Source organism: Microcaecilia unicolor, chromosome 4 (genome assembly GCF_901765095.1).
Source record: "Microcaecilia unicolor chromosome 4, aMicUni1.1, whole genome shotgun sequence".
Classification (NCBI taxonomy): domain Eukaryota; kingdom Metazoa; phylum Chordata; class Amphibia; order Gymnophiona; family Siphonopidae; genus Microcaecilia; species Microcaecilia unicolor.
Window position 1 is genome coordinate 376,047,847 of NC_044034.1, and position 27,985 is coordinate 376,075,831.

General features: G+C 46.3%; 1 protein-coding gene across 2 annotated transcripts in view; it reads right to left on the bottom strand.

Moving 5' to 3' along the window:
* Window positions 1-27,985, bottom strand: part of ZFX (zinc finger protein X-linked) — a 136,732-nt gene that overhangs the window by 51,998 nt on the left and 56,749 nt on the right. For both annotated transcript variants that reach the window (XM_030202380.1, XM_030202381.1), the window contains exons 4-6: window positions 22,671-22,814; window positions 17,600-17,737; window positions 3,768-3,908 (exon numbers count right to left, since the gene is read on the bottom strand). In XM_030202380.1, the coding sequence (XP_030058240.1) occupies window positions 3,768-3,908; window positions 17,600-17,737; window positions 22,671-22,814 (423 nt within the window). The remainder of the gene's footprint in view (window positions 1-3,767; window positions 3,909-17,599; window positions 17,738-22,670; window positions 22,815-27,985) is intronic.

Consider the following 27,985-nt stretch of genomic DNA (forward strand, 5'->3'; position numbering starts at 1 on the left):
GGGTCCGTTTCTTCATACGAAGACACAGACTACAAGCGGCTGGGCTATGGTTGGGCCAAAGGCACTGAATACACCAGGCATGGGTATCAGTACCTGAGATAGTCCAGTTGCATCGAGTACAACGCTTGAAGCCACTGGGAGTCTTCGATGACATGGAAGGAAAAACGGCTTCGGCAAAATCAAAAGACGCAATTGTGCCTAAAAAAAAAACAAACAGAGAAAGGAAGAAAAGAGAAAAGGGGAGAACCCGACAGCGTGCCCTAAAGGCCAGCCACGACAAAAAAGAAAGAAAACTTGAAAAAGATGAAAAAACTAAAAGGAAACTATGGGAACCTTTTTTTTTATCTTGTAAGAAAAAATTAAAGAAATAGAAGCGAACGAACATGCAATCAGTGAAGACTCTTTCTGGGCCTGAAGAGGAGCAGAAACAAACATTGCCGCACCTCAACGCGGAGAAAGAAAAACTGAAGAGAAGAAGTGCTCACGCAACGGTCGGGAAATCCGTCCGTGCACGCGTGCCAGAAGACGCTGGCAAAATTTTTTAAATATTTTGCTTGCAAAATGCCGATTCCAGGGCCAACGCGGACGTCGACTCACATGTGAGAACAAGCAGCCTGCTTGTCCTCGGAGAACTGCTGAGTTCCTGATTCAGAGAGCTGAACTGGGAAGACCAGATGGTGGTATGACTGAATATTTCCTCTTCCTTACTATAATGTTCTAAAATTCTATGGGCCTATGCCCATTCATTACATTCTAGATTCCTTTTTCCTACATCAGCACACAACTATGGAACACACTACCAAAAGACTTGAAAACCATGTACGACCATCTACACTTCAGAAAGACACTCAAGACCCACCTGTTTAAAAAGGCATACCCTACAGATTCAACGTAAATGCCAGATCTCTGCGACACAACAACGCAAAAGTTCATAATGGCCACCACCGAACTCTCCCGTTGAACGATTCGTCTATGTGGTCCTACCACATGAACCTTACCCTATCACAACTTCACCTTCTATTTCTATACACCGGAGTCTGCAACTGCTCTCTGGCACTATGTAAGCCATATTGAACCTACAAAGAGGTGGGAAAATGTGGGGTACAAATGTAACAAATAAATAAATAGTAACATAGTAGATGACGGCAGAAAAAGACCTGCACGGTCCATCCAGTCTGCCCAACAAGATAAACTGGCTATTGGAATTACAATTTTATTTGGCTAGGCGTTTCTTTCTATGGATAACTAAGCTTCTTGACTATGATTAAGCATTAATTTCTTATTTTATCAAAGCAGTGGCCTAGCAGAAAATGAAATTGGCATAGAATTCAAACATGCATGGGATAAACATAAAGGAATCCTGTTCAGAAGGAACAGATCCTCAGAAGCTTAGCTGAGATTGGGTGGCAGAGCCGGTGGTGAGAGCTGATGGTTGGAAGGCGGGGCTAGTGCTGGGCAGACTTCTACAGTCTGTGCCCTGAAAATGGCAGATACAAATCAAGGTAAGGTATACACAAAAAGTAGCACATATGAGTGACTCAAGAAATACCTGCTGCTGGAGAAGGTTTTGAAAACAAAATAATTTCAACATAACCCTTTTGATATATCTGTGTTAAGGGGTTCTTTTACTAAGGCGTGTTAACAGATTTAGCATACGCTAAATGATAAGATGCCATTCTATTCCTATGCACGATAAATCACATAGGCTGGACAGATTTGATTTCTATCTGTGGGGGGACACTTGTACTCCTAAAAATCAAAGACACTCCCAAGCACAAACCCACTTAGTGATAAATCTTATATTTATTGTTGAGGATCTTCAGAATATAATATATAATGTGTCTGATTTTTAGGAATTCTATTTCTATGGGCATCTTATCACTTAGCACATGCTAATCATTAGCACTTACTAAATCTGACCTTAGTGCTCCTTAGTAATAGGACCCCTAAATGAATACAGAGCCCCCTCAAAGCACACAGATAATTCCCAAAGAAAGCACAATTTATAAAGAACTAAATATTTTAAAGTGGAAAACATGCTAATTAACAGAGCAATTTTCAAAGCATTTTCCACGAGCAAAAGCCTGCTGAAATTTGCTCTCCTCTCAACAAGCACTTTTATCTGTGGCAAATGAGGAGCACTGGGGGTAGGGGGGAGGGAAGAGGGAATCTGGACAACTACACATTAGGATGGTATTTAAAATTCATATCATGGTTTCAACAGGTGTAGTGTGCAGGTATTCATGTACCTGTGATGGGGAATTTCCTTTTCAAAACATGCTTCCATTGGGGTGAATGAATGTATTTCCTTTGTATTTAGTTTTCATTTTTATTGTGAAAATAAAAAACTGCAAAATCAAAAACAAATGTGCTTGTGGGCCTGCAAATACAAAGTACCTGCGGACCACTAACCACACATTTCAAAACTGTCACTAAAAGGTTCGAATACAAGTTCATTTAATTGGGCATGTACACAAAGGCATCTTGAAAACTGACTTTTGTGTCAGATCCCTAAAGTATGAGGTAATTAAACTGAAGGGAATTTCAGTACCAAAATCAGATGTCTCGTGATCCCCGAAATTTACTCTCTGGCTGAGAGCAATTTAAGTGGGCAGGAGAGGCTCTGGTCTGCTTAAATTGCTTTCAGGGGCCCAACTGCCGATGTTCAGCAGCACTAAACCAGGCAGTGCTGCTGAAAATCGTCTCTAACCACACGTGCCAAAAGTGGACAGGTATGAGGTGGTACAAGGGGTGCCACTGGGGAGGAGCCAGTGGATATGCAGGCACTGGCAATATTCAATGCCAGAACCCACATTTAACCCAGCTCAAACGCTGTCCTAACTTGGCCGGGTTAGGTATTCAGGTCCCAGCACTGAACATCAGCCAGAACCTGCATAACAATTTTATTTTAAAAAGACCCATGATCCCCCTTCGGCCCCCATTCCTTCCCCCTGGCGCCGACATGCACAACCCCCTCCTCCCGGAAAAAACCCCAACCCCTCCCCCCAAGTGCAGATAAGCCCCCTGGGCCTACCTGATATCCCTGGTGGTGCAAGTGGGAACAGGAGCGAAGGCCACTTGCTCATGACCCTTGCGACCTTCAAAGGAAAATGGCTGCAGTGACCTCTTGTAGTACTTGTGTAGTACAATAGATGGCATAGTAAATAAACTATGCGACATCAACAAAATATTTTGCGTACATCAAAAAAATATTTTTAAAATATAATGGGTTCATCAAGCATAGAAATAGCACCTTCGAAAACTGCTCTCCTGAAATACAGGTAAACTTATGTGTGAACGGAGCAGAGGCATTTGGAAAGGCAGGGTTGGGAAGGAGTTTGCATTTATGTGTCTACTTTATAAAATGCATGCAAATGTATGTTACTTAACCAAGGAAATTTGTACATGTATAAATTCCCTGAGATAATTTATTTTGAAAATTTGCTGGAACCCACAAAGGGAAAAGTATATGCATCCTATTTTTGCAAGCACAGTTATAAAATTATTCCCAAAGAAAACAATTTTAAAGCATTTCTGCAGGTTTACCCAGAGACCTACCCTCTAAAAATTACTTCAAGCTCACAGTAGGAAAAAATGCACTCTGCACACACCATGCATATTTTTCTGTTTTTCTCCAAGGAAAAAAGAGGTAGGGCTGGAGGCAGGGCTAGAAAGTGCCAAAAAAGCAAATGCAAGGATTCCATTTCAAATCCCCCTGCCTACTTTTCACATTTTTAACCCTTAAAATCCCATGACCGGCAACTCACCTGTTTGATACTGTCTGTTCGGCAGTCGTTTCTTTTTTTTTGTTTTTTGTTTTGCTAACCTCTCAAGTCTATCAGAGTCATCTATCTGTAAGAGGGCACTGGCAGTGCCATTTCTGCTTTCAATCCCATCAGCACTGTTGCCTGTAAAAAAAAAAACCCCCACACACACAACAACATAATTTGCTGTACAGCACTATCATAATCAACATTTATTTATGTCACACTTTTCCAACTAAAGAGTTCATAGCATGTTATAAGCCACATTATATGGCAAGATACTTGTCTTAGATAACGTTAGTGGGAAGCTGAGGGAAGAGAGAAAGAGCAAATGGAAGGTAGAAGAGAGGGAGAGAGATACTGGACCTGGAGAGGGGGGGAGAAAAGGAGGAGAGAGAGAGACCTGGAGCAAAAGAGAGGGGGATGAGAGGGAGAGAGATGCTGGATTGGGGGAGGGAGGAGGAAGCAGCAGAGAGAAGAGAGACAGACTTGACCAGGGGGAAGAGAGGGGAAGAGATGCTGGACCTCGGGAAGAGACGCAGAAGAAAGTGAAAGAGAGAGACTTGGAGCAAAGGGGAGGTGGAGAGATGCTGGATAAGGAGGAGAGAAGCAGAGCGAAAAGAGAGAGAGAGAGAGAGGCTGGACCTGGGGGGAAGAGAGGAAAAGAGATGCTAAACCAAAGGAGAGAGAGAGAGAGAGAGAGAGAGAAACATGCTGGACCATGGAGGGAGGGGAGAAAGGGAAAAGATAGGGGCCAAGCTAGACACAGGGAGGGACAGGGACATAGAGAAGAGATGCTGGGTTTGGAGGGAGCATAGAGACAGGGACATATAGGAACAATGTTGGACACAAGACATGGTCAGATGCTGAACAATGGAGGAAGACAGGGACAGGGACACAGAGGGGAGAAGTCTTTTTGTTTTTTAAAGATGAAGACGCAGAGGAAAGATGGATAGAAAGAAAAAAAAATGTCAAAAGGACAGGAGCCCCTGGAAGGAGAATAGAAAAGAGGCACTGGAATCATAAGCAATGCTCAGAAAAAAAAAATTTAAGGTAGAAAAAAGTATTTCTTTCTGAATTATTAATTGTAATATGTCAGCTTTGGGAAATGTGTATCTCTGATATCTGGCATTTCAGTTTCTATTTCTATTACTATGACAGGTTTTCTATGTGTCTGATTTTTCCAGTGTTTGGTTACTGGAGCTCTGAAGAGATTCCTCCTCAGAGGAAATGAAAGCCAGCATGGTTAAAAGGTTATATGAAAGAGGCTATTAGAGCCAAAAGAACATCCTTCAAAGAATGAAAAAAGGATCTGAATGAAGAAACTAACAAGCAACACAAACACTGGTATGCTAGATGCAAAGCATTGATAAAGAAGGCTAAAAGAGAATATGAAAAGAAGCTTGTCACAGAGGCAAGAACTTGTACATAGCAATAACTTCTTCAGGTACAACAGAAGCAGAAAACCTGTGAGGGAATCTGAGACCATAAGATCATGAAGGAGCAAAGGGGGCACTTAGGGAGGACAAGGCCATATCAGAGAGACTGAATGAATTCTTTGCTTCGGTCTTTACGGAAGAAGATGTAAGAGATCTACCTGTACCAGAAATGGTTTTCAAGGGTGACAATACAGAGGTATTGAAAAAATCTCGGTGAACCTGGAAAACATACTGAGCCAAATTGACAAGTTAAAGAGTGATAAATCATCTGCACCGGATGGCATACGCTCTAGGGTACTGAAAGAACTCAAACATGAAGCTGCTGATCTACTGTCAGCAATCTGTAACATGTCGCTAAAATCATCTGTAGTACCTGAAGATTGGAGGGAGGCCAAAGTAAATTTTTAAAAGGGATCAAGGGATGATCTGGTAAATTACAGATCAGTAAGCCTGACTTCAGTGCTGGGCAAAACAGTGGAAACTATTATAAAGAATACAATTACAGAACATATATACAGTGGGGGAAATAAGTATTTGATCCCTTGCTGATTTTGTAAGTTTGCCCACTGACAAAGACATGAGCAGCCCATAATTGAAGGGTAGGTTATTGGTAACAGTGAGAGATAGCACATCACAAATTAAATCCGGAAAATCACATTGTGGAAAGTATATGAATTTATTTGCATTCTGCAGAGGGAAATAAGTATTTAATCCCTCTGGCAAACAAGACCTAATACTTGGTGGCAAAACCCTTGTTGGCAAGCACAGCGGTCAGACGTCTTCTGTAGTTGATGATGAGGTTTGCACACATGTCAGGAGGAATTTTGGTCCACTCCTCTTTGCAGATCATCTCTAAATCATTAAGAGTTCTGGGCTGTCGCTTGGCAACTCGCAGCTTCAGCTCCCTCCATAAGTTTTCAATGGGATTAAGGTCTGGTGACTGGCTAGGCCACTCCATGACCCTAATGTGCTTCTTCCTGAGCCACTCCTTTGTTGCCTTGGCTGTATGTTTTGGGTCATTGTCGTGCTGGAAGACCCAGCCACGACCCATTTTTAAGGCCCTGGCGGAGGGAAGGAGGTTGTCACTCAGAATTGTACGGTACATGGCCCCATCCATTCTCCCATTGATGCGGTGAAGTAGTCCTGTGCCCTTAGCAGAGAAACACCCCCAAAACATAACATTTCCACCTCCATGCTTGACAGTGGGGACGGTGTTCTTTGGGTCATAGGCAGCATTTCTCTTCCTCCAAACACGGCGAGTTGAGTTCATGCCAAAGAGCTCAATTTTTGTCTCATCTGACCACAGCACCTTCTCCCAATCACTCTCGGCATCATCCAGGTGTTCACTGGCAAACTTCAGACGGGCCGTCACATGTGCCTTCCGGAGCAGGGGGACCTTGCGGGCACTGCAGGATTGCAATCCGTTATGTCGTAATGTGTTACCAATGGTTTTCGTGGTGACAGTGGTCCCAGCTGCCTTGAGATCATTGACAAGTTCCCCCCTTGTAGTTGTAGGCTGATTTCTAACCTTCCTCATGATCAAGGATACCCCACGAGGTGAGATTTTGCGTGGAGCCCCAGATCTTTGTCGATTGACAGTCATTTTGTACTTCTTCCATTTCTTACTATGGCACCAACAGTTGTCTCCTTCTCGCCCAGCGTCTTACTGATGGTTTTGTAGCCCATTCCAGCCTTGTGCAGGTGTATGATCTTGTCCCTGACATCCTTAGACAGCTCCTTGCTCTTGGCCATTTTGTAGAGGTTAGAGTCTGACTGATTCACTGAGTCTGTGGACAGGTGTCTTTCATACAGGTGACCATTGCCGACAGCTGTCTGTCATGCAGGTAACGAGTTGATTTGGAGCATCTACCTGGTCTGTAGGGGCCAGATCTCTTACTGGTTGGTGGGGGATCAAATACTTATTTCCCTCTGCAGAATGCAAATAAATTCATATACTTTCCACAATGTGATTTTCCGGATTTAATTTGTGATGTGCTATCTCTCACTGTTACCAATAACCTACCCTTCAATTATGGGCTGCTCATGTCTTTGTCAGTGGGCAAACTTACAAAATCAGCAAGGGATCAAATACTTATTTCCCCCACTGTACAAACACAGTTTAATGAGACAGTGAGAATGGATTCTGCCAAGGGAAGTCTTGCCTCACCAATTTGCTTCATTTCTTTGAAGGCATGAATAAACATGTAGATAAAGGTGAGCCGGTTGATGTTGTGTATCTAGATTTTCTTAAAGCTTTTGATAAAGTTCCTTATGAATGACTCCTGAGAAAATTAAAAAGTAATGGGATACGAGGTAATGTACTTCTGTGGATATGGAATTGGTTATTGGACAAAAAACAGAGGGTAGGGTTAAATGGCCATTTTTCTCAATGGTGGAGGGTGAAATGTGCAGTGCCGCAGGGATATTAGAGCTAAAAGAAAATCTTTCAGAAAATGGAACCGACTGAAAATAATAAGAAACGGCATAAGGAATGTCAAGTCAAATGCAAAGCGCTGATAAGGAAAGCTAAGAGGGACTTCGAAAAAAAGATTGCGTTGGAGGCAAAAACACATAGTAAATTTTTTTTTCGGTATATTAAAAGCAGGAAGCCGGCAAAAGAATCAGTTGGACTGCTAGATGACCGAGGAGTAAAAGGGGCAATCAGGGAAGACAAAGCTGTAGCGGAGAGATTAAATGAATTCTTTGCTTTGGTCTTCACCGAGGAAGGATTGGGTGGGATACCGGTGATGGAAATGGTATTCAAAGCTGAGGAGTCGGAGAAACTTAATGAATTCTCTGTAAACCTGGAGGATGTAATGGGGCAGTTCTACAAACTGAAGAGTAGCAAATTTCCTGGACCGGATGGCGACCTGATCGGACGCTGAGTCGGGAGCTCCCCTGGAGATCGCTGGGATCTGTCGGGGATCGCGATCTGAGCAGCCCTGCTGCACACGAGGAGGTGGAATACCTCCTCTCGTAGGGTTTGCGTTCCCGGGGAGCACAAAACGAAGTTCGCCGGGGGAGGAGGCCGAGAGCCTAAACCGCGAACAAGGTCTCCCCCCCCACGAGGTGACCATCCGGCCATTTGATTGTCCAGTCGAGCTCGAGTGATCGATCTCACTCAGGCCGACCCGACGCCTATCTCATCTGTATCTGAGAGACAGGCGGCGGTCCGGAGCGGACGGGAGACGGACTCGTGAGCGCCCGAACAGAGCCGCGAAGGGACCCGGAGACCCGTGTGCCGGATGCATCCTGGTGCACGGGGTTCTTCAGCTTGGTCTTCTCACCTGCTTTTGCCTGCTGCACCTCTGCTGAGCCCAGCAGCCGCTGAAGCCCACCGAGCCCTGGCCGAGCGCCGTTCTCTCCCGGCTCCTCCAGAACTGCTGCCGCTGCACTGAAACTTTTATCCGCTTCGGAGGGGAGGAGGAGGAGAAGGGGGCGCGCGCCCGCCAGCGGGGCTGGGCAGGCAGTTCTCCACGCGTTGGCAGCGCTTGTGCCGGAGGATTCTTCCCGCCTGCACGAGTCTCGCGCGCGCACCTCCACTCACTCACACACATACAACCACCCATCCCAGCCAGCCACAAAGCGCCAATCCCCGAGAGTGCTGTGCCCTGGGCCCTGCTGCAACCAGTTTGCCCTCAAGGACAGCTGCAGCCCCTAGTTCCAAACGGACGCCGTCTCTTCCCGGGTCACGCGCCGTGGCTGCTGTGAAAGAATTATTAAACCAGATCCAGCCTTCCCTCTGCTGTCCAGTCCGCAGATCCAGCTTTCCCCCTGCGTGTTCCAGCTTGTTCCAGTCCGCTTGATCCAGTTTTCCCCCTGCTTGTTCCAGTCTATCGGCACCAGTGGGTTCCAGTCCGCCTGATCCAGTTTTCCCCCTGCTTGTTCCAGACTATTGGCTCCACTGTGTTCCAGTCCGCCTGATCCAGCTTCTCACTGTTTGCTCCAGTCCACTGGCTCCAGCATGTTCCAGCTCGTTCCAGTCCGCCTGCTCCAGCTTCTCCGTGTTTGCTCCAGTCCACTGGCTCCAGCAGGATCCAGCTCATTCCAGTGCTCCTGATCCACCTTATTCCAGTCCGCCGTTCCAGCCTTCCACCTGCCTGTTCCAGTCCATCGGCTCCAGTGTGTCCCGGTCCGCCTGATCCAGCTTCTCCCTGCTTGCTCCAGTCAATCCGCTCCAGCGTGTTCAAGCTTGTTCCAATCCTCCTGATCCCAGTTTGTTCCAGTTCGCCTGACCCAGCTTCCCCCCGCTTGTTCCAGTCCATCGGCTCCAGCGTGTTCCAGCCCGCCTGTTCCAGTCCATCAGCTCCAGCGTGTTCCAGCCCGCCTGATCCAGCCAGCGTGTTCCAGCTCGTTCCAGTTCTCCTGAGCCCAGCTTGTTCCAGCCCGCCTGATCCTTCCAGTCTATCGGCTCCAGTGTGTTCCAGTCCGCCTGATTCAGCTTCTTCCATCTTGCCCCAGTCCACCGGATCCAGCGTGTCCAGCTAGTTCCAGCCGCCGACCCAGCCTTCCCCCTGCTGTCCATCGGCTCCAGTGTGTTCCAGCCTGCCTGACCCAGCCTCTCCTTGCTTACTCCGATTCTTCTGCTCCAGCATGTTCCAGCTCGTTCCAGTCTTCCTGATCGTAGCTCATTCCAGTCTTCCTGATCCCAGCTTGTCCGTCTGCTCATCCTGACACAGTTCATCTGTTCCTGCTTGTTCCAGCCTGTCCATCTGTTCCTGCCTGTTCCAGCTTGTTCCTGCTTGCTTCAGCTTGTTCCGGCTTGCTCCAATCCATCTGCCTGTTAACAAATCGAGTAACCTGCCTGCCTGCTTGCGAGCCTCTCAGCCATTGACTTACCTACCTGCCTGCTAGCTTATCAGCCATTGACTTACCTAATCGCCAACCCAAAACCTATCGTCAAGCCCTATCTATCTGCTTAACACCTCAATCATTACATAGGCACCCATTAACACCTGTTAACTGCTAAACACCTCATTCACTATACAGTCACCTGTTACACCTCAGTCACCACCTATGGCCCCTGTCCATGTTCTCTTCCTTGCCCTGTCCCTTCCTAATCTTCTTTTCCCCCCACTCCCACTGTCTACCATTAGAACTACCCGCTGCCCTCCCACCCTGCCCGCCACCGCAATACCCTATTCACCTCCATCCCTCACCTCACCATCCCTCTTGTCCCCCTCCTCCTTCCTAGCTCTCAACCTTCGGCACTTCCTTCCTGCCATTAACCCATCTCCTTTCCTCCTAAGTACACCCCGTCTTCGTCGCCTTCGTCGCCCGACCTCCCCCACCCTCCTCTGCACTCTCTTGTTCCTCCTCCTCCTGCTATCCACGGGAGACATTAACCCTAATCCAGGTCCCCTTCACCTGTCCCCCGTCCTATCCCTGCGAACGATCCCGGGACGTCTCCAATCTCGTCTCTATTCCCCTCCTTCCCCCCTCCTCCCTCCCCTTCTCATGCGCTTTGTGGAATGCCCACTCAGTCTGCAACAAACTGTCTCTCACCCACGATCTCTTTATCTCTCGCTCCCTTCAACTGCTCGCCCTAACCGAAACCTGGATCTCCCCGGAAGACTCTGCCTCAGTTGCAGCCCTCTGCCATGGAGGCTATCTCTTCTCCCACATGCCCCGCCCAGTTGGCCGCGGCGGAGGCGTTGGGCTACTACTCTCACCCTCCTGTAGTTTCCAACCCCTCCACCTTCTGCAGTCTCACTGCTTCTCATCCTTTGAAGCCCATTCCATCCGGCTATTCTACCCACTACCACTCAGAGTGGCAGTCATTTACCGCCCCCCTGATAAATCATTCCCTTCCTTCCTTACCGACTTTGATGCTTGGCTCTCTGTCTTTCTTGACCCCTCATCTCCGTCCCTCATTCTCGGAGACTTTAACGTACATGCTGATGACCTATCCGACCCCCATGCTTCTAAGTTCCTCACCCTAACATCCTCCTTCAACCTCCAGCTGTGCTCCACCACCCCTACTCACCGTGACGGCCATTGTCTTGACCTCGTCCTCTCCTCCTCCGGCTCACCCTCCAATTTCCACATCTCAGCTCTTCCTCTCTCCGACCATCACCTGATCACATTCACACTTCTTCACCCCCCCCCTCCACCCCGTCCAACTTTAACCACCACCTCCAGGAACCTCCAGGCTATTGACCCCTCCACCTTATCACCTACTATCTCTAATCTCCTCCCCTCCATCACGTCCTCCGCAACTGTCGACAAAGCGGTCTCCGCTTACAATACCGCTCTCTCCTCTGCTTTGGATACCCTCGCACCATCGATCTCCCGTCCCACAAAACGCACCAATCCCCAGCCCTGGCTGACTCCTTGCATCCGTTACCTTCGCTCCTGCACCCGATCCGCTGAGCGCCTCTGGAGGAAATCTCGTACCCTTTCAGACTTCCTCAACTACAAATTCATGCTATCCTCCCTCCACTCCTCCCTATTCCGTGCAAAACAGGACTATTACACCCAATTGACCAATTCTCTCAGCTCCAACCCTCGTCGTCTCTTCACCACCCTTAACTCCCTCCTAAAAGTGCCCCCCGCTCCTACTCCCCCTTCTCTCTCTCCTCAATCACTAGCCGACTATTTCCGCGACAAAGTGCAAAAGATCAACCTTGAGTTCACGACTAAGCCACCACCTCCTCTTCACCCTTTAACCCTCTCCCTCATCCAACCTACCCAGGTCTCTTTCTCCTCTTTTCCTGAGATCACCGAGGATGAAACTTCCCGCCTTCTTTCCTCCTCAAAATGCACCACCTGTTCCTCTGATCCCATCCCCATCAACTTACTCAACACCATCTCCCATAATGTCACCCCCGCCATCTGTCGCATCCTCAACCTCTCTCTCTCCACTGCAACTGTCCCTGACACCTTCAAGCACACCATTGTCACACCTCTCCTCAAAAAACCTTCACTTGACCCTACCTGCCCCTCCAACTACCGCCCCATCTCTCTTTTACCCTTCCTTTCCAAAATACTTGAGCGCGCTGTTCATAGCCGCTGCCTTGATTTTCTCTCCTCTCATGCCATCCTCGATCCACTTCAATCCGGTTTTCGCCCTCTGCACTCGACTGAAACGGCACTCTCTAAAGTTTGCAATGACCTGCTCCTGGCCAAATCCAGAGGTCACTACTCCATCCTCATCCTCCTCGATCTTTCCGCCACATTTGACACTGTCAATCATGATTTACTTCTTGCCACGCTGTCCTCGTTTGGGTTCCAAGGCCCTGTCCTCTCCTGGTTCTCCTCTTATCTCTCCCACCACACCTTCAGGGTACACTCCCATGGATCTTCCTCCACTCCCATCCCACTATCTGTTGGAGTTCCCCAGGGATCTGTCCTTGGACCCCTTCTCTTCTCAATCTACACCTCTTCCCTGGGCTCGCTGATCTCGTCTCATGGTTTTCAGTATCATCTTTATGCTGATGACACCCAGCTATACCTCTCCACACCTGACATCACCGCGGAGACTCAGGCCAAGGTATCGGCCTGTTTATCCGACATTGCGGCATGGATGTCCAACCGCCACCTGAAGCTGAACATGTCCAAGACCAAGCTCCTTGCCTTTCCTACTAAACCCACTTCTCCTCTTCCTCCACTCTCTATCTCTGTTGATAACACCCTCATCCTCCCCGTCCCATCTGCCCGCAACCTCGGAGTCATCTTCGACTCCTCCCTCTCCTTCTCTGCGCATATCCAACAGACTGCCAAGACCTGTCGCTTCTTCCTCTTCAACATCAGCAAAATTCGCCCTTTCCTCTCTGAGCATACCACCAGAACTCTCGTCCACGCTCTCATTACCTCTCGCCTTGATTACTGCAACTTACTCCTCACCGGCCTCCCACTCGGCCATCTATCCCCCCTTCAATCCGTTCAGAACGCTGCTGCACGTCTTATATTCCGCCAAAACCGATATACTCATATCACCCCTCTCCTTAAATCACTTCATTGGCTTCCGATCAGATATCGCATACAATTCAAGCTCCTCCTCCTTACCTACAAATGCACTCAGTCTGCGGCTCCTCACTACCTCTCCACCCTCATCTCCCCCTATGTTCCCGCCCACAACCTCCGCTCACAGGACAAAGCCCTTCTCTCAGTACCCTTCTCCACCACTGCCAACTCCAGGCTCCGCGCATTCTGCCTTGCCTCACCCTATGCCTGGAACAATCTTCCTTTACCCATACGCCATGCCCCCTCCCTACCCATCTTCAAATCTCTGCTTAAAACTCACCTCTTCAATGCTGCCTTCGGCGCCTAACCGCTCGAGAAATATAAAATGCCCCAATTCATCCACCCTATCAGATTAACTGTTCACTCGTCCTCTAGATTGTTCACTTGTCTTTAGATTGTTCTCTTGTCTTTTAGATTTTAAGCTCTTTGAGCAGGGGCTGTCCTTCTATGTTTGAATTGTACAGCGCTGCGTAACCCTAGTAGCGCTTTAGAAATGTTTGTTAGTAGTAGTATTCATCCCAGAGTACTGATAGAACTGAAAAATGAGCTTGCGGAGCTATTGCTAGAAATATGTAATTTATCCTTAAAATCGAGCGTGGTACCGGAAGATTGAAGGGTGGGCCAATGTAACGCCAATTCTTAAAAAAGGTTCCGGAGGAGATCCGGGAAATAAATATAGACCGGTTGAGTCTGACGTCGGTGCCAGGCAAAATGGTAGAGACTATTATTAAGAACACAATTACAGAGCATATTCAAAAGCATGGATTAATGAGACAAAGTCAACATGGATTTAGTGAAGGGAAATCTTGCCTCACCAATCTACTACATTTCTTTGAAGGTGTCATGATTGTGGTCGTGACCCCTCTCGGACTCACCTTATTTCCGGCAGTCAGCTTCTGAGCTGGCTTCTGTCTGTTCTTCCTGAGTTAGTTTTGTCTCTGTGTGCTGGCTGCTTCCAGCATGGCTCTGATTACTCCACTATACTGCACCTGTGTGTGTTAAGCCTCTCTGTGCTTCAGTATGCTTTCTGCCTGTGTCTTGGTTTGTGTTCCTCTCACCCTCTGGTGGCTGCCATAGACTTTCCAGACTTTCTTTCTGGTCCGGTCCAGATATTCCAGCCCTCCAGACTTGGTTTGAAGTTTGGCAGCTAGCCTCACCCGTAGCTGCCTCATGATTCCTGCAGCTGAATTCAGCTGCTGATGGGTTTATTACCACCTGGAAACCTTCTGAGTTTGCCTTTGCATCGTCTAAGGTCCCTGGTTTGTCGGTGTTTTCTTGCACTTCTGCCTAGTCTGGTTTCTTGTTTAGTTCCTTGTCTGTTTCTAGTTATCTGTGTGTAGTTTAGCTTAGGTTTATTTGCTTTCTTCCCTAGTCTTGTTTCTGGTCTGTATTCCTTGTCTAGTTTCTGTTTGTCTCTGTCTCTTATCTGTCAGTATTTGTACCCTGTTTTAGTGGCTGCTCTGCAGCTTTCAGTCCTGTCTCTTGTCTGTCAGTATTTGTACCCTGTTTCAGTGGCTGCGTGGCAGCTTTCAGTTCCTGTCCTTTAGATTGTCCATTTCCTGCTTTGTGTAGTATTGTCTGTCTGTGAGTCCTAGGCCCAGTTTCCTGCCTTGCTGCCTATGTATATTCCTTTCCCCTCTGACCCTCAGTCCCGTTCAGCCTAGTTGGTATCCAGTGTCTGCCCTGTCCGGTAACTCCTGCTGGCCGCCTGCACCCAGGGGCTCAACTCCTGGGGAAGGGCGGTCAAGTGCAGGTGAAGTCTAGCTGTTTCTGTCAGAGTTCTGCCTTGTCTCTGGTGTGGGGTGGTTTTGCCTGTCACTGCTGCTCCACGGCAGTGGCCCAAGGGCTCACGAACCTAGTTTCTGCCTTGAAAGCCTGACAGAAGGGGTGAACAAACATGTGGATAAAGGGGAGCCGGTTGATATTGTGTATCTGGATTTTCAGAAGGCGTTTGACAAAGTACCTCATGAAAGACTCCAGAGGAAATTGGAGAGTCATGGGATAGGAGGTAGTGTTCTATTGTGGATTAAAAACTGATTGAAAGATAGAAAACAGAGAGTAGGGTTAAATGGTCAGTATTCTCAATGGAGAAGGGTAGTTATTGGGGTTCCCCAGGGCTCTGTGCTGGGACCGCTGCTTTTTAACATATTTATAAATGACCTAGAGATGGAAGTCACTAGTGAGATAATTAAATTTGCTGATGACACAAAGTTATTCAAAGTCATTAAATTGAGGGAGGATTGTAAAAAATTACAAGAGGACCTTACGAGACTGGGCGTCTAAATAACAGATGACGTTTAATGTGAGCAAGTGCAAAGTGATGCATGTGGGAAAGAGAAACCCGAATTATAGCTACGTCATACAAGGTTCCACGTTAGGAGTGACGGACCAAGAAAGGGATCTAGGTGTCGTCGTTGATGATACGTTGAAACCTTCTGCTCAGTGTGCTGTTGCGGCTAAGAAAGCAAATAGAATGTTAGGTATTATTAGGAAAGGAATGGAAAACAAAAATGAGGATGTTATAATGCCTTTGTATCACTCCATGGTGCGACTGCACCTCGAATATTTTGTTCAATTCTGGTCGCTGCATCTCAAAAAAGATATAGTGGAATTAGAAAACGTGCAGAGAAGGGCGACTAAAATGATAAAGGGGATGGTACGACTTCCCTATGAGGAAAGGCTAAAGCGGCTAGGGCTCTTCAGCTTGGAGAAAAGGTGGCTGAGGGGAGATATGATAGAGGCCTATAAAATAATGAGTGGAGTTGAATGGGTAAATGTGAAGCGTCTGTTCACGCTTTCCAAAAATACTAGGACTAGGGGGCATGCGATGAAGCTATAATGTAGTAAATTTAAAACGAATCGGAGGAAAAATTTTTCTTCACTCAACGTGTAATTAAACTCTGGAATTCGTTGCCAGAGAATGTGGTAAAGGCAGTTAGCTTACTGGAGTTTAAAAAAGGTTTGGACGGCTTCCTAAAGGAAAAGTCCATAGACCGTTATTAAATGGACTTGGGGAAAATCCACTTTTTCTGGAATAAGCAGTATAAAATGTTTTGTACATTTTTGGGATCTTGCCAGGTATCTGTGACCTGGATTGGCCACTGTTGGAAACGGGATGCTGGGCTTGATGGACCTTTGGTCTTTCCCAGTATGGCAATACTTATGTACTTATGATATGTACTGGGACTGGTGCTATTTAATATATTTATAAACGATCTGGAAATCGGAACGAGGAGTAACATGAATACATTTGAAGATAACACAAAACTATTCAAGGTTGTCAAAACACATGAAGAATGTGAAAAATTGCAGGACGACCTTAGGAACCTGGAAAACTAGGAATCCAAATGGCAGATGAAATTTAATGTGGACAAATGCAAAGTGATGCACATTGGAAAGAATAACCCGAATCATAGCTACCTGATGCTGGAGTCCACCTTAGAAGTCAGCAGTCAAAAAAAAAAAAAAAAAAGATCTAGCTATCATTGCAGACAGTACGCTGAAATCTTCTGTCTAGTGTGAAGTGGCGGCAAAAAAACCCCAAACAGGCTACTAGGAATAGGGATGCAAAATAAGACCAAAAATATTATAATAGTTCAGGATCATCTGGTTTTCAGGAAGTCACTCAAGACCTGCTTATTTGGGCAAGCTTACCCTAAAGATATTGTCCTATCTCATTGACCTCAGGACACTGACCCCTCTCTAGTGCTCTTACAAACTAACCCATATCTTATCTTTACCTCCCCACCCCACTTATCCCCCCAATTTAATGTACTCGCCTATTTGTTCTTTAACTGTTGTAAGCCACATTGAGCCTGCCAGCGGTGGGAAATTGTGGGGTATAAATGCTGTAAAATAAATAATAATAAATAATGCCTCTGTATTGCTCCATAAACCACTTTGATGCTTTATTAAACTAAACTATATGTTTATTAATAGGATTTCTGATTTTGGTTATTAACAGAAAGCCCAAATAAAACACCTCCAATGAGTCTTTGGAGTTTCCATTTTACAACCAAAAACCCTGAAAATCACCCTTCTTCTCAAAGACCCAATGATTGCATCTAGCTGCTTCCATCAGGCTGGATGATGTAAGTAGATCAGACCACAGATCAAAGTTCTCACCTCTCACTGGCAGATGCAACTATCACTCATCTGGCTTTTGTTCATCCAGCTTTCATTCTCTTGTTAATTAAGGGGGGAGGGAGCCCAGTAAGCGGGGTGCTTGGGAACAGTATTAGGAATGGAAGATTGAGAGAAAAGCTGCTGAGGATGCTGATGGCACTTGGAAGTCTGACTGCTGAGGATGGCAAGAGGATTGAGTGAGAGAGACAGAGAGAGTAAGAGAGTATACCAATTTCAAATTTTTAATAATAAGGAGAATATAAAAATATTGCTATCCTAGTTCAGGGATATCTTTAAATGACCTACCATATGCTGCAGCCCAAGCTATAGGTATACATGTTTTATTTAGTTCATTGCCTTCTATTTGCTGTTGATGGGTTACAGTTGCATCCTCCTCTCCAACGATTACTTCCATATAAACTTCATCAGCAATTTCAGCAACATCTGAGATAAAATGAAGACAGACAAATGGTATTAAACTTATGGCTAAAATTAGTTATTTTGCTATTTTGATTTTATTTCTTATCTCATTCTTTTAATTCAGGTCTTAATATAACCTACTAGGGATTCCAAACCTATCTTCAGGAACCCTCTACATAAGTACGTACAAAAGTACTTAAGTGTTGCCATACAGGGACAACCCAAAGGTCCAACAAGCCCAGCATCCTGTTTCCAACAGTGGCCAATTCAGGTCACAAGTACCTGGCAAGATCCCAAAAAAGCACAATACATTTTATACTTCTTATCCCAGCAATAGTGGATTTTCCCCAAGTCCAATTTAATAATGGTCTATGGACTTTTCCTTTAGGAAGCCGTCCAAACTTTTTTAAAACTCTGCTAAGTTAACCGCCTTTACCACATTCTCTGGCAATGAATTCCAAAGTTTAATTACAAGTTGAGTGAAGAAAACCTTTCTCCGATTCATTTTAAATTTACTACTTTGTAGCTTCATTGCATGCCCCCTAGCCCTAGCATTGTTGGAAAGAGTAAACAAGCGATTCAGATCTACCCGTTCCACTCATAGTAACATAGTAGATGACGGCAGAAAAAGACCTGCACGGTCCATCCAGTCCGTGCAGGTCTTTTTCTGCCGTCATTCTGCCGTCACTCCACTCATTATCCGTCATTCTGCCGTCACTCCACTCATTATTTTATAGAACTATATCATATCTTCCCTCAGATGTCTTTTCTCCAAGCTGAAGAGCCGCTTTAGCCTTTCCTCATAAGGAAGTCGTCCCATCTCCTTTATTATTTTCATCACCCTTCTCTGTACCTTTTCTAATTCCACTATATATTTTTTGAGATGCAGTGACCAGAATTGAATATTCAAAGTGCAGTCAAACCATGGAGCAATACAAAGGCATTATAATGTCCTCATTTCTGTTTTCTATTCCTTTCCTAACAATACCTAACATTCTATTTGCTTTCTTAGCCACCGCCTTACACTGAGCAGAGGTGACTCCTAATATGGGACCTTGTATTAAGTAGCTATATTTTGGGTTCCTCTTTCCCACATGCATCACTTTGCATTTGCTCACATTAAATGTCATCTACCATTTGGATGCCCAGTCTCCCAATCTCGTAAGGTCCTCTTGTAATTTTTCACAATCCTCTTGCGATTTAACATCTTTGAATAACTTTGTGTCATTAGCAAATTTAATTAGTTCACTAGTTACTCCCATCTCTTGATCATTTATAAATATGTTAAAAAGCAGCGGTCCCAGCACAGACTCCTGGGGAGACCTCACTAACTACCCTTATCTATTAAGAATACTGACCATTTAATCTTACTCTTTGTTTTCTATCTTTTAACCATTTTTTAATCCACAACAGGACATTACCTCCTATCCCATGACTGGCAGAGGTATTCTGCAAGAGGAAGTTCACCTGAACATTCCCGCCGCCCCCCCCCCCCCCCCCCCCCCCCCCGTTATATTGCTAAGAGATTAATCTTGGGCCAATTGCAGAGCCAGTCAGCCTCCAGTGCCACTGCTGCAGTTTGTTTGTTGATGTAAGCCATCATCAAGGCACTGTCTGAACCTCCTGAACATACTGCGAACCGCTATGTGGATAATGATGAAGAAAAAGCAAATTTGCTAAATAAATACTTTTGTTCTGTTTTCACAGAAGAAAATCCTGGAGAAGGACCGCAATGGACTGCAAAAAGTATAAATGAGATTGAAGTGGATAGAGCACCGTTCACGGAAGAGAGTGTGTATGAACAGCTTGAAAAGCTAAAGGTGGATAAAGCCATGGGACCGAATGGGATCCACCCCAGGATATTGAGGGAGCTCAGAGAGGTTCTGGTAGTCCTCTTAAAGATTTGTTTAACATATCCTTGCAGATGGGAGAGGTTCCGAAGGATTGGAGAACGGTGGAGGTGGTCCCTCTTCACAAGAGTGGTGATAGGGAAGAAGCTGGAAACTACAGGCTGGTAAGCCTCACTTCGATTATTGGAAAAATAATGGAAGCGATGCTGAAGGAAAGGATAGTGAATATCCTGGAAGCCAATAAGTTGCAAGATCCGAGACAACATGGTTTTACCAAAGGGAAATCGTGCCAAACGAATCTCATTGAGTTCTTTGATTGGGTGACAGGAGAATTGAATCAAGGACGAGCTATGGACGTAATCTACTTAGATTTCAGCAAAGCTTTTGACACAGTTCCCCACAGGAGGCTCTTATATAAACTGGAAGGGCTGAAGATAGGACCCGAAGTGGTGAACTAAATTAGGAACTGGTTGACGGACAGAAGCCAGAGGGTGGTGGTAAATGGAATTCGCTCGGAGGAGGGAAAGGTGAGTAGTTGTGTGCCTCAGGGATCAGTGCTGGGACCGATTCTGTTCAATATATTTGTGAGTGACATTGCCGAAGAGTTAGAAGGTAAAGTTTGCCTATTTGCGGATGATACTAAGATCTGCAACAGAGTGGACACCCGGGAGGGAGTGGAAAACATGAAAAAGGATCTGAGGAAGCTAGAAGAATGGTCTAAGGTTTGGCAATTAAAATTCAATGCGAAGAAATGCAAAGTGATGCACTTAGGGAATAGAAACCCTCGGGAGATGTATGTGTTAGGCGGGGAGAATCTGTTAGGTACGGACGGGGAGAGGGATCTTGGGGTGATAGTATCTGAGGATCTGAAGGTGACGAAACAGTGTGACAAGGTGGTGGCCGTAGCTAGAAGGTTGTTAGGCTGTATAGAGAGAGGTGTGACCAGCAGAAGAAAGGAGGTGTTGATGCCCCTGTATAAGTCGTTGGTGAGGCCCCACCTAGAGTATTGTGTTCAGTTTTGGAGGCCGTACCTTGCGAAGGATGTAAAAAGAATTGAAGCGGTGCAAAGAAAAGCTACGAGAATGGTAAGGGATTTGCGTTACAAGACGTATGAGGAGAGACTTGATGACCTGAACATGTATACTCTGGAAGAAAGGAGAAACAGGGGTGATATGATACAGACGTTCAAATATTTGAAAAGTATTAATCCGCAAACGAACCTTTTCCGGAGGTGCGAAGGCAGTAGAACGAGAGGACATGAAATGAGATTGAAGGGGGGCAGACTCAAGAAAAATGTCAGGAAGTATTTTTTCATGGAGAGAGTAGTGGATGCTTGGAATGCCCTCCCGCGGGAGGTGGTGGAAATGAAAACAGTAACAGAATTCAAACACGCGTGGGATAAACATAAAGGAATCCTATTCAGAAGGAATGGATCCTAAGGAGCTTAGCTGAGATTGGGTGGCAGAGCCAGCCGGTGTTGGGAGGCGAGGATAGTGCTGGGCAGACTTATACGGTCTGTGCCAGAGCCAGTGGTGGGAGGCAGGGCTGGTGGTTGGGAGGCGGGGATAGTGCTGGACAGACTTATACGGTCTGCGCCCTGAAGAGGACAGGTACAAATCAAAGTAGGGTATACACAAAAAGTAGCACATATGAGTTTGTCTTGTTGGGCAGACTGGATGGACCATGCAGGTCTTTTTCTGCCGTCATTTACTATGTTACTATTATACACCTTTTCCTCTATTATTAGAATTTTAGGAGCATTCCTTGATTCCAGATTAACACTACAAATACAGATTAATACCCTGACTCAGAGGGCCTTTTTTATTATGCAAAATCTTCGCTGTGTGCACAAATATTTCAATCAGGATCATTTTTGTCTATTAGTGCAATCTCTTAAGCGTTTTAGACTAGATACCATAGTCAAGACACTTCACCCTCCATTTCCCCTAATATGAACCTTACATTTTAATCCCTCTAGAAAAGGAAATTACCTGCTGTACCTGAAATGTAATTCACCTTAACCTTGGATTTAGAAAAGTCAAGTAATTATACCTAAAATGCAAATTCACAAGCTGCACCACCACATATAACAGAATCACCCACTGACGATCGTTGTGAAACAATGAGGTTGATATTCTGCAGCACATATCCAGGTAGAAGTGGCTCATACCCAGATATCTGCTGCTCACCGGGATCAGTGGCATTATCCATATCTTTACTGACTTCTACGGCATTATCCAGATGGTGGTAAATTCTAAAGAGGTTGCTGATTGTAAGCACTGGGATAATGTGTGCTAAGTGAAAATTCTATAATGGTAGCTGTGCACACAGCATAACTCCATATTTACATATCTAATTTTAGGTGTGAGCACTTACATCAGTTCAACGGCTGGCGTAAATGTTCACATGTAACTGAAGGCATGTAAATTATAGTATTTTACCTGCCTCATATGCCCATGCCACTCCCAGGTCCACACCCCCCTTGCTCTGGAATTTGAGCAAGCACCTTACAGAATAGCCACTAAGGGCAGTTACACACCTAAATGCTAATCGGTGCCAAATTAAGGCCTATTCCAATAATTAGCTGTTAACACCAATTAACAGCCAATTATGGAATTAAGTTGCACGTGTAACTGTCTTAATTCTATAACTTGCACATAAAATTTGCATGCTAGTTGGAAATTTGAGACGCAAGTTCATAGAATTAGGTGGACAGTGTCAGGATGATACAGGGACGGAGCAAAGGCAGAACCAGAAGTTATTCAGGAACCACTGATATAAAGTGTCGGTAACCAGATAGCTATCCAGATAAGTCAGGATAGCAAAATTGCAGTTCTGACTTGTCTAGATAGTATCTGGTACTGATGCTGAATACTGATAGTACCAGGTATTGTCCATGGCTGCCTAAACCCAGATATGGGAATAGATTGATGGGAACATTGGACACTAAAGGGTTAAAGAAAAAGAAAGCATTCCATGTGACCACCTGCTACCTCTAATTGCGGCTTGATTATTTTACTAGGTACTGCAAGAGCTGACTACACAGGAGCAAGAAATACAACCCACTTGGTAAAATGTTTCTTTCATTTGCAGAGCACCGTACTTACTTAGACCTTCATCATCGTGCTGACAATCATTTACAGTCATATAAACCATCTTTTCTCTTGCCATATGTTCACTGTTGCCTTGACCAACTAATTCTACTGCAGGATCAGTCTCAGCTTCACTCTCCACAATATCAACTGTGCCTCCTGAATAAAAAGAGCAGAACACAGGTTTGCAGCTTTATAACTACCACTCATGCTGTTACAAACAACAGAATGGTTTTAAATATCGGCCGCTATAAGTTACTGGTTCTATAGATCTGAGCTACAGACTAATGCTATTGGTTTAAGTGGCCAAGTACTGGATTAAGTACCAAGACTGTTGAAAATTGTTCGTATTTGTTTATGGTAACTGAATTGATGTGATGATAAATCCTCATTTCTTAGTTATAAAAGGTGGTGTATATAAAACTCTATGTACATAGTTGAACAAAACCTGTTTAATTTATTAGCTGGTCCTGTTCACGGCAATCTGTTGGGTTTTTCTGGGGGGGGGGGGGTGAAGAAGAGGGTAATCACACCCAATAAAGCAAAGACACATACTTGTAGCAGGTATTCTCTGAGGACAGCAGGCTGATTCTTCTCACATGTGGGTCAGCGTCCACGGCAGCCCAAGAAACAGCAAATTTTTCTACAGTAAAATTTTAAAAGTTTTGCCAGAGCCTTCCAGCACGCGAACCGTGCGCACTGCGCATGCGCGGACAACTTCCTGCCTGTCACGTGAGTGTTCCCGCTTAGTTTAATCAAAAAGCAAATAATAAACAAACAACAACTCCAAAGAGGAGGTGGGCAGATTTGTGAGATCAGCCTACTGTCCTCGGAGAATATCTGCTACAGGAATGTATCTTCGCTTTCTCCGAGGACAAGCAGGCTGCTTCTTCTCACATGTGGGGTATCCCTAGCAACCAGGCTCACTCAAAACAATGAACATTGGTCAATTGGGCATCGCAACGGCGAGGACATAACATAGATTGACCTGAAACCATAAACAACTAACTGAGAGTACAGCATGGAACAGAACAAAAAAATGGGTCTAGGGGGGTGGAGTTGGATTCTAAACCCCGAACAGATTCTGAAGCACCGACTGCCCAAACCGACTGTCGCGTCAGGTATCCTGCTGGAGGCAGTAGTGAGATGTGAATGTGTGGACTGATGACCACGTTGCAGTTTTGCAAATCTCCTCAATGGAGGCTGACTTTAAGTGAGCAACTGATGCAGCCATGGCTCTAACATTGTGAGCCGTGACATGGCCCTCAACAGTCAGCCCAGCTTGGGCTTAAGTGAAAGAAAGCAATCTGCTAGCCAACTGGAGATTGTACGTTTTCCGATGACGACTCCCCTCCTGTTGGGATCAAAAGAAACAAACAACTGGGCGGACTATCTAAAGGGCTTTGTCCGCTCCACGTAAAAGACCAATGCTCTCTTGCAGTCCAAGGTGTGCAAACTGCTTTCGCCAGGGCAGGTATGAGGACGGGAAAAGAATGTTGGCAAGACAACTGACTGGTTCAGATGGAACTCCGACACCACCTTTTGCAGGAACTTAGGGTGCATGCGGAGGACTATTCTGTTGTGATGAAACTTGATATAAGGTGCTTGCACTACCAAGGCCTGAAGCTCACTGACTCTGCGAGCTGAAGTAACAGCCACCAAGAAAACGACCTTCCAGGTCAAGTACTTCAGATGGCAGGAATTCAGTGGTTCAAAAGGAGCTTTCATCAGCTGGCTGAGAACGACGTTGAGATCCCATGACACTGGTGGAGGTTTGACTGGGGGCTCTGACAAAAGCAAACCTCTCATGAAGCGAACAACTACAGGTTGTCCAGAGATAGGCTTATCCTCTACACAGCGATGTAAAGCACTAATCGTACTAAGGTGAACTCTTACGGACTTGGTCTTCAGACCAGACTCTGACAAATGTAGAAGGTATTTAAGCAGGGTCTGTGTAGGACAAGAAAGAGGATCTAGGGCCTTGCTGTCACACCAGACGGCAAACCTCCTCCATTTGAAAAAGTAACACTTCTTCGTGGAATCTTTCCTGGAAGCAAGCAAGACTCAAGAGACACCCTCCGAAAAACCCAAGAAGGCGAATACTAAGCTCTCAACATCCAGACCGTGAGAGCCAGAGACTGGAGGTTGGGATGTAGAAGCAACCCCTCGTTCTGTTGGAAAACAGTCCAATCTCCACGGTTCTTCAGAGGACAACTCCAGAAGAAGAGGGAACCAGATCTGACACGGCCAGAAGGGTGCAATCAGGATCAAGGTTCCGGAGTCTTGCTTGAGTTTCAGCAAAGTCTTCCCTACTAGAGGTATGGGAGGATACGCATACAGAAGGCCTGTCCCCCAATGTAGGAGAAAGGCATCTGACGCTAGTCTGTCGTGGGCCTGAAGTCTGGAACAGAACTGAGGGACCTTGTGATTGATCTGAGTGGCAAAAAGATCCACCGAGGGGGTGCCCCACGCTCGGAAGGTCTTGCGGACTACGCCCATGTTCAGTGACCACTCATGAGGTTGCATTATCCTGCTCAACCTGTCAGCCAGACTGTTGTTTACGCCTGCCAGATAAGTGGCTTGGAGAAACAAGTCGTGACGGCGAGCCGAAGGCCACATCTGGACGGCTTCCTGACACAGATGGCGAGATCCGGTGCACCCCTGCTTGTCTGTGTATTACATGGCAACCTGATTGTCTGTCTGAATTAAGATTACTTGGTTGGACAGCTGATCTCTGAAAGCCTTTAGAGCGTTCCAGATCACTCTTAATTCCAGGAGGTTGATCTGCAGACCTCTTTCCTGAAAGGACCAGGCTCCCTGAGTGTGGAGCCCATCTACATGAGTTCCCACCCCAGGAGAGATGCATCCGCTGTCAGCACTTTTCGTGGCTGAGGGAATGGTCGTCCCATGGTTAAACTGGATCGAATCGTCCACCACTGCAGAGAACTGCGAAAGCTGGTGGACAGTTGGATGACATCCTCTAGATCCCCCAAAGCTTGAAACGACTGTGAAGCTAGGGTCCATTGAGCTGATTTCATATGTAGATGTGCCATGGGTGTGACATGAACTGTGGAAGCCCTATGCCCCAGAAGTCTCAATATCTGCCAAGCTGTGACCTAGTGAGACGCTCGAACCATGGACACCAGGGACAGAAGGTTGTCCGCCCTTGTCTCGGGAAGATAAGCTACTACTACTATTTAACATTTCTAAAGTGCTACCAGGGTTGCACAGCGCTGTACAATTAACAAAGAAGGACAGTCCCTGCTCAAAGGAGCTTACAATCTAAAGGACAAAAAGTGCAGTCAATCAAGATTGAGGCAGTATAGATTTCCTGGATAGAGGTACAATGGTTAGGTGCCGAAAGCGACAATGAAGAGGTGGGCTTTGAGCAAGGATTTGAAGATGGGTAGGGAGGGGGCTTGGTATATTTGTACTGTCCTCTTCAGGGCACAGACCGTATAAGTCTGGCCAGCCCTATCCCCGCCTTCCAACCACCAACCCCGCCCCCCCCAGCTCTGGCACAGACTGTATAAGTCTGCCCAGCACTATCCTCGCCTCCCAACTACCAGTCCCGCCTCCCACCACCAGCTCTGGCACAGACTGTATAAGTCTGCCCTGCACTATCCCCGCCACCCAACCACCAGCCCCGGCACAGACCGTATAAGTCTGCCCAGCACTAGCCACGCACCCAACCACCAGCTCTGCCACCCATTCTAGGTTAAGCTCCTGAGGATCCCTTCCTTCTGCACAGGATTTCTTTATGTTTATCCCACGCATGTTTGAATTCCGTTACCGTTTTCATCTCCACCCACCGTTGTTCCTTATAATTTAGCAAGCACTCAGAATCACCACCCTCCCATCCCTTCTGTATAGCATCGATCACCCGCCAATGAAAACTATAATATATTGCAACTATAATATATTGCAATATTGGGCTCAGGGAGTTTATTCCAAGCATAGGGTGAGGCGAGGTAAAAAGGGCGGAGTCTGGAGTTGGCGGTGCTGGAGAAGGGTACTGAGAGGAGGGATTTGTCCTGTGAGCGGAGGTCACGGGTAGGAGCGTAAGGGGAGATGAGGGTAGAGAGGTAGTGAGGGGCTGCAGATTGAGTGCATTTGTAGGTTAGTAGGAGAAGCTTGAACTGTATGTGGTACCTGATCGGAAGCCAGTGAAGTGACTTGAGGAGAGGGGTGATATGAGCATATCGGTCTAGGCGGAAGATAAAATGCGCAGCAGAGTTCTGAACGGATTGAAGGGGGGATAGATGGTTAAGTGGGAGGCCAGTGAGAAGTAGGTTGCAGTAGTCAAGGCGAGAGGTGATAAGAGAGTGAATGAGAGTTTGGATGGTGTGCTCGGAGAGGAAAGGGCGAATTTTGCAGATGTTATAGAGAAAGAAGCGACAGGTCTTGGCTGTCTGCTGGATATGGGCAGAGAAGGAGAGGGAGGAGTTGAAGATGACTCCGAGGTTGCGGGCAGATGAGACAGGGAGGATGAGGGTGTTATCGACTGAAATAGAGAGTGGAGGGAGAGGAGAAGTGGGTTTGGGTGGAAAGACAATGAGCTTGGTCTTGGCCATGTTCAGTTTCAGGTGGCGGTTGGACATCCAGGCAGCAATGTCGGATAAGCAGGCCGATACTTTGGCCTGGGTTTCCGCAGTGATGTCTGGTGTGGAGAGATAAATCTGGGTGTCATCAACATAAAGATGATATTGGAAACCATGAGATGAGATCAGCGAGCCCAGGGAAGAGGTGTAGATTGAAAAAAGAAGGGGTCCAAGGACAGATCCCTGAGGAACTCCAACAGAGAGCGGGATGGGGGTGGAGGAAGATCCATGAGAATGTACTCTGAAGGTATGGTGGGAGAGATAAGAGGAGAACCAGGAGAGGACAGAGCCCTGGAACCCAAATGAGGATAGTGTAGCAAGACGTAAATTATGACTGACAGTGTCAAAAGCGGCAGATAGGTCGAGGAGAATGAGGATGGAGTAGTGACCTTTGGATTTGGCAAGGAACAGGTCATTACAGACTTTAGTGAGTGCCGTTTCTGTCGAGTGTAGAGGGCGAAAACCGGATTGAAGCTGATTGAGGATGTGGCGGTAGTTGGAAGGGCAGGTAGGGTCTAGTGATGGTTTTTTGAGGAGTGGTGTGACTGCAGCATGCTTTAAGGAGTCAGGGTCAGTTGCAGTGGAGAGAGAGAGGTTGAGGATATGACAGACAGGGGGGGGGGGTGACAGTAGGAGAGATGGTTTTTAGTAAGTTAGTGGGGATGGGATCAGAGGAACAGGTGGTACATTTTGAGGCGGAAAAAAGGTGGGCGGTTTCCTCCTCGGTGA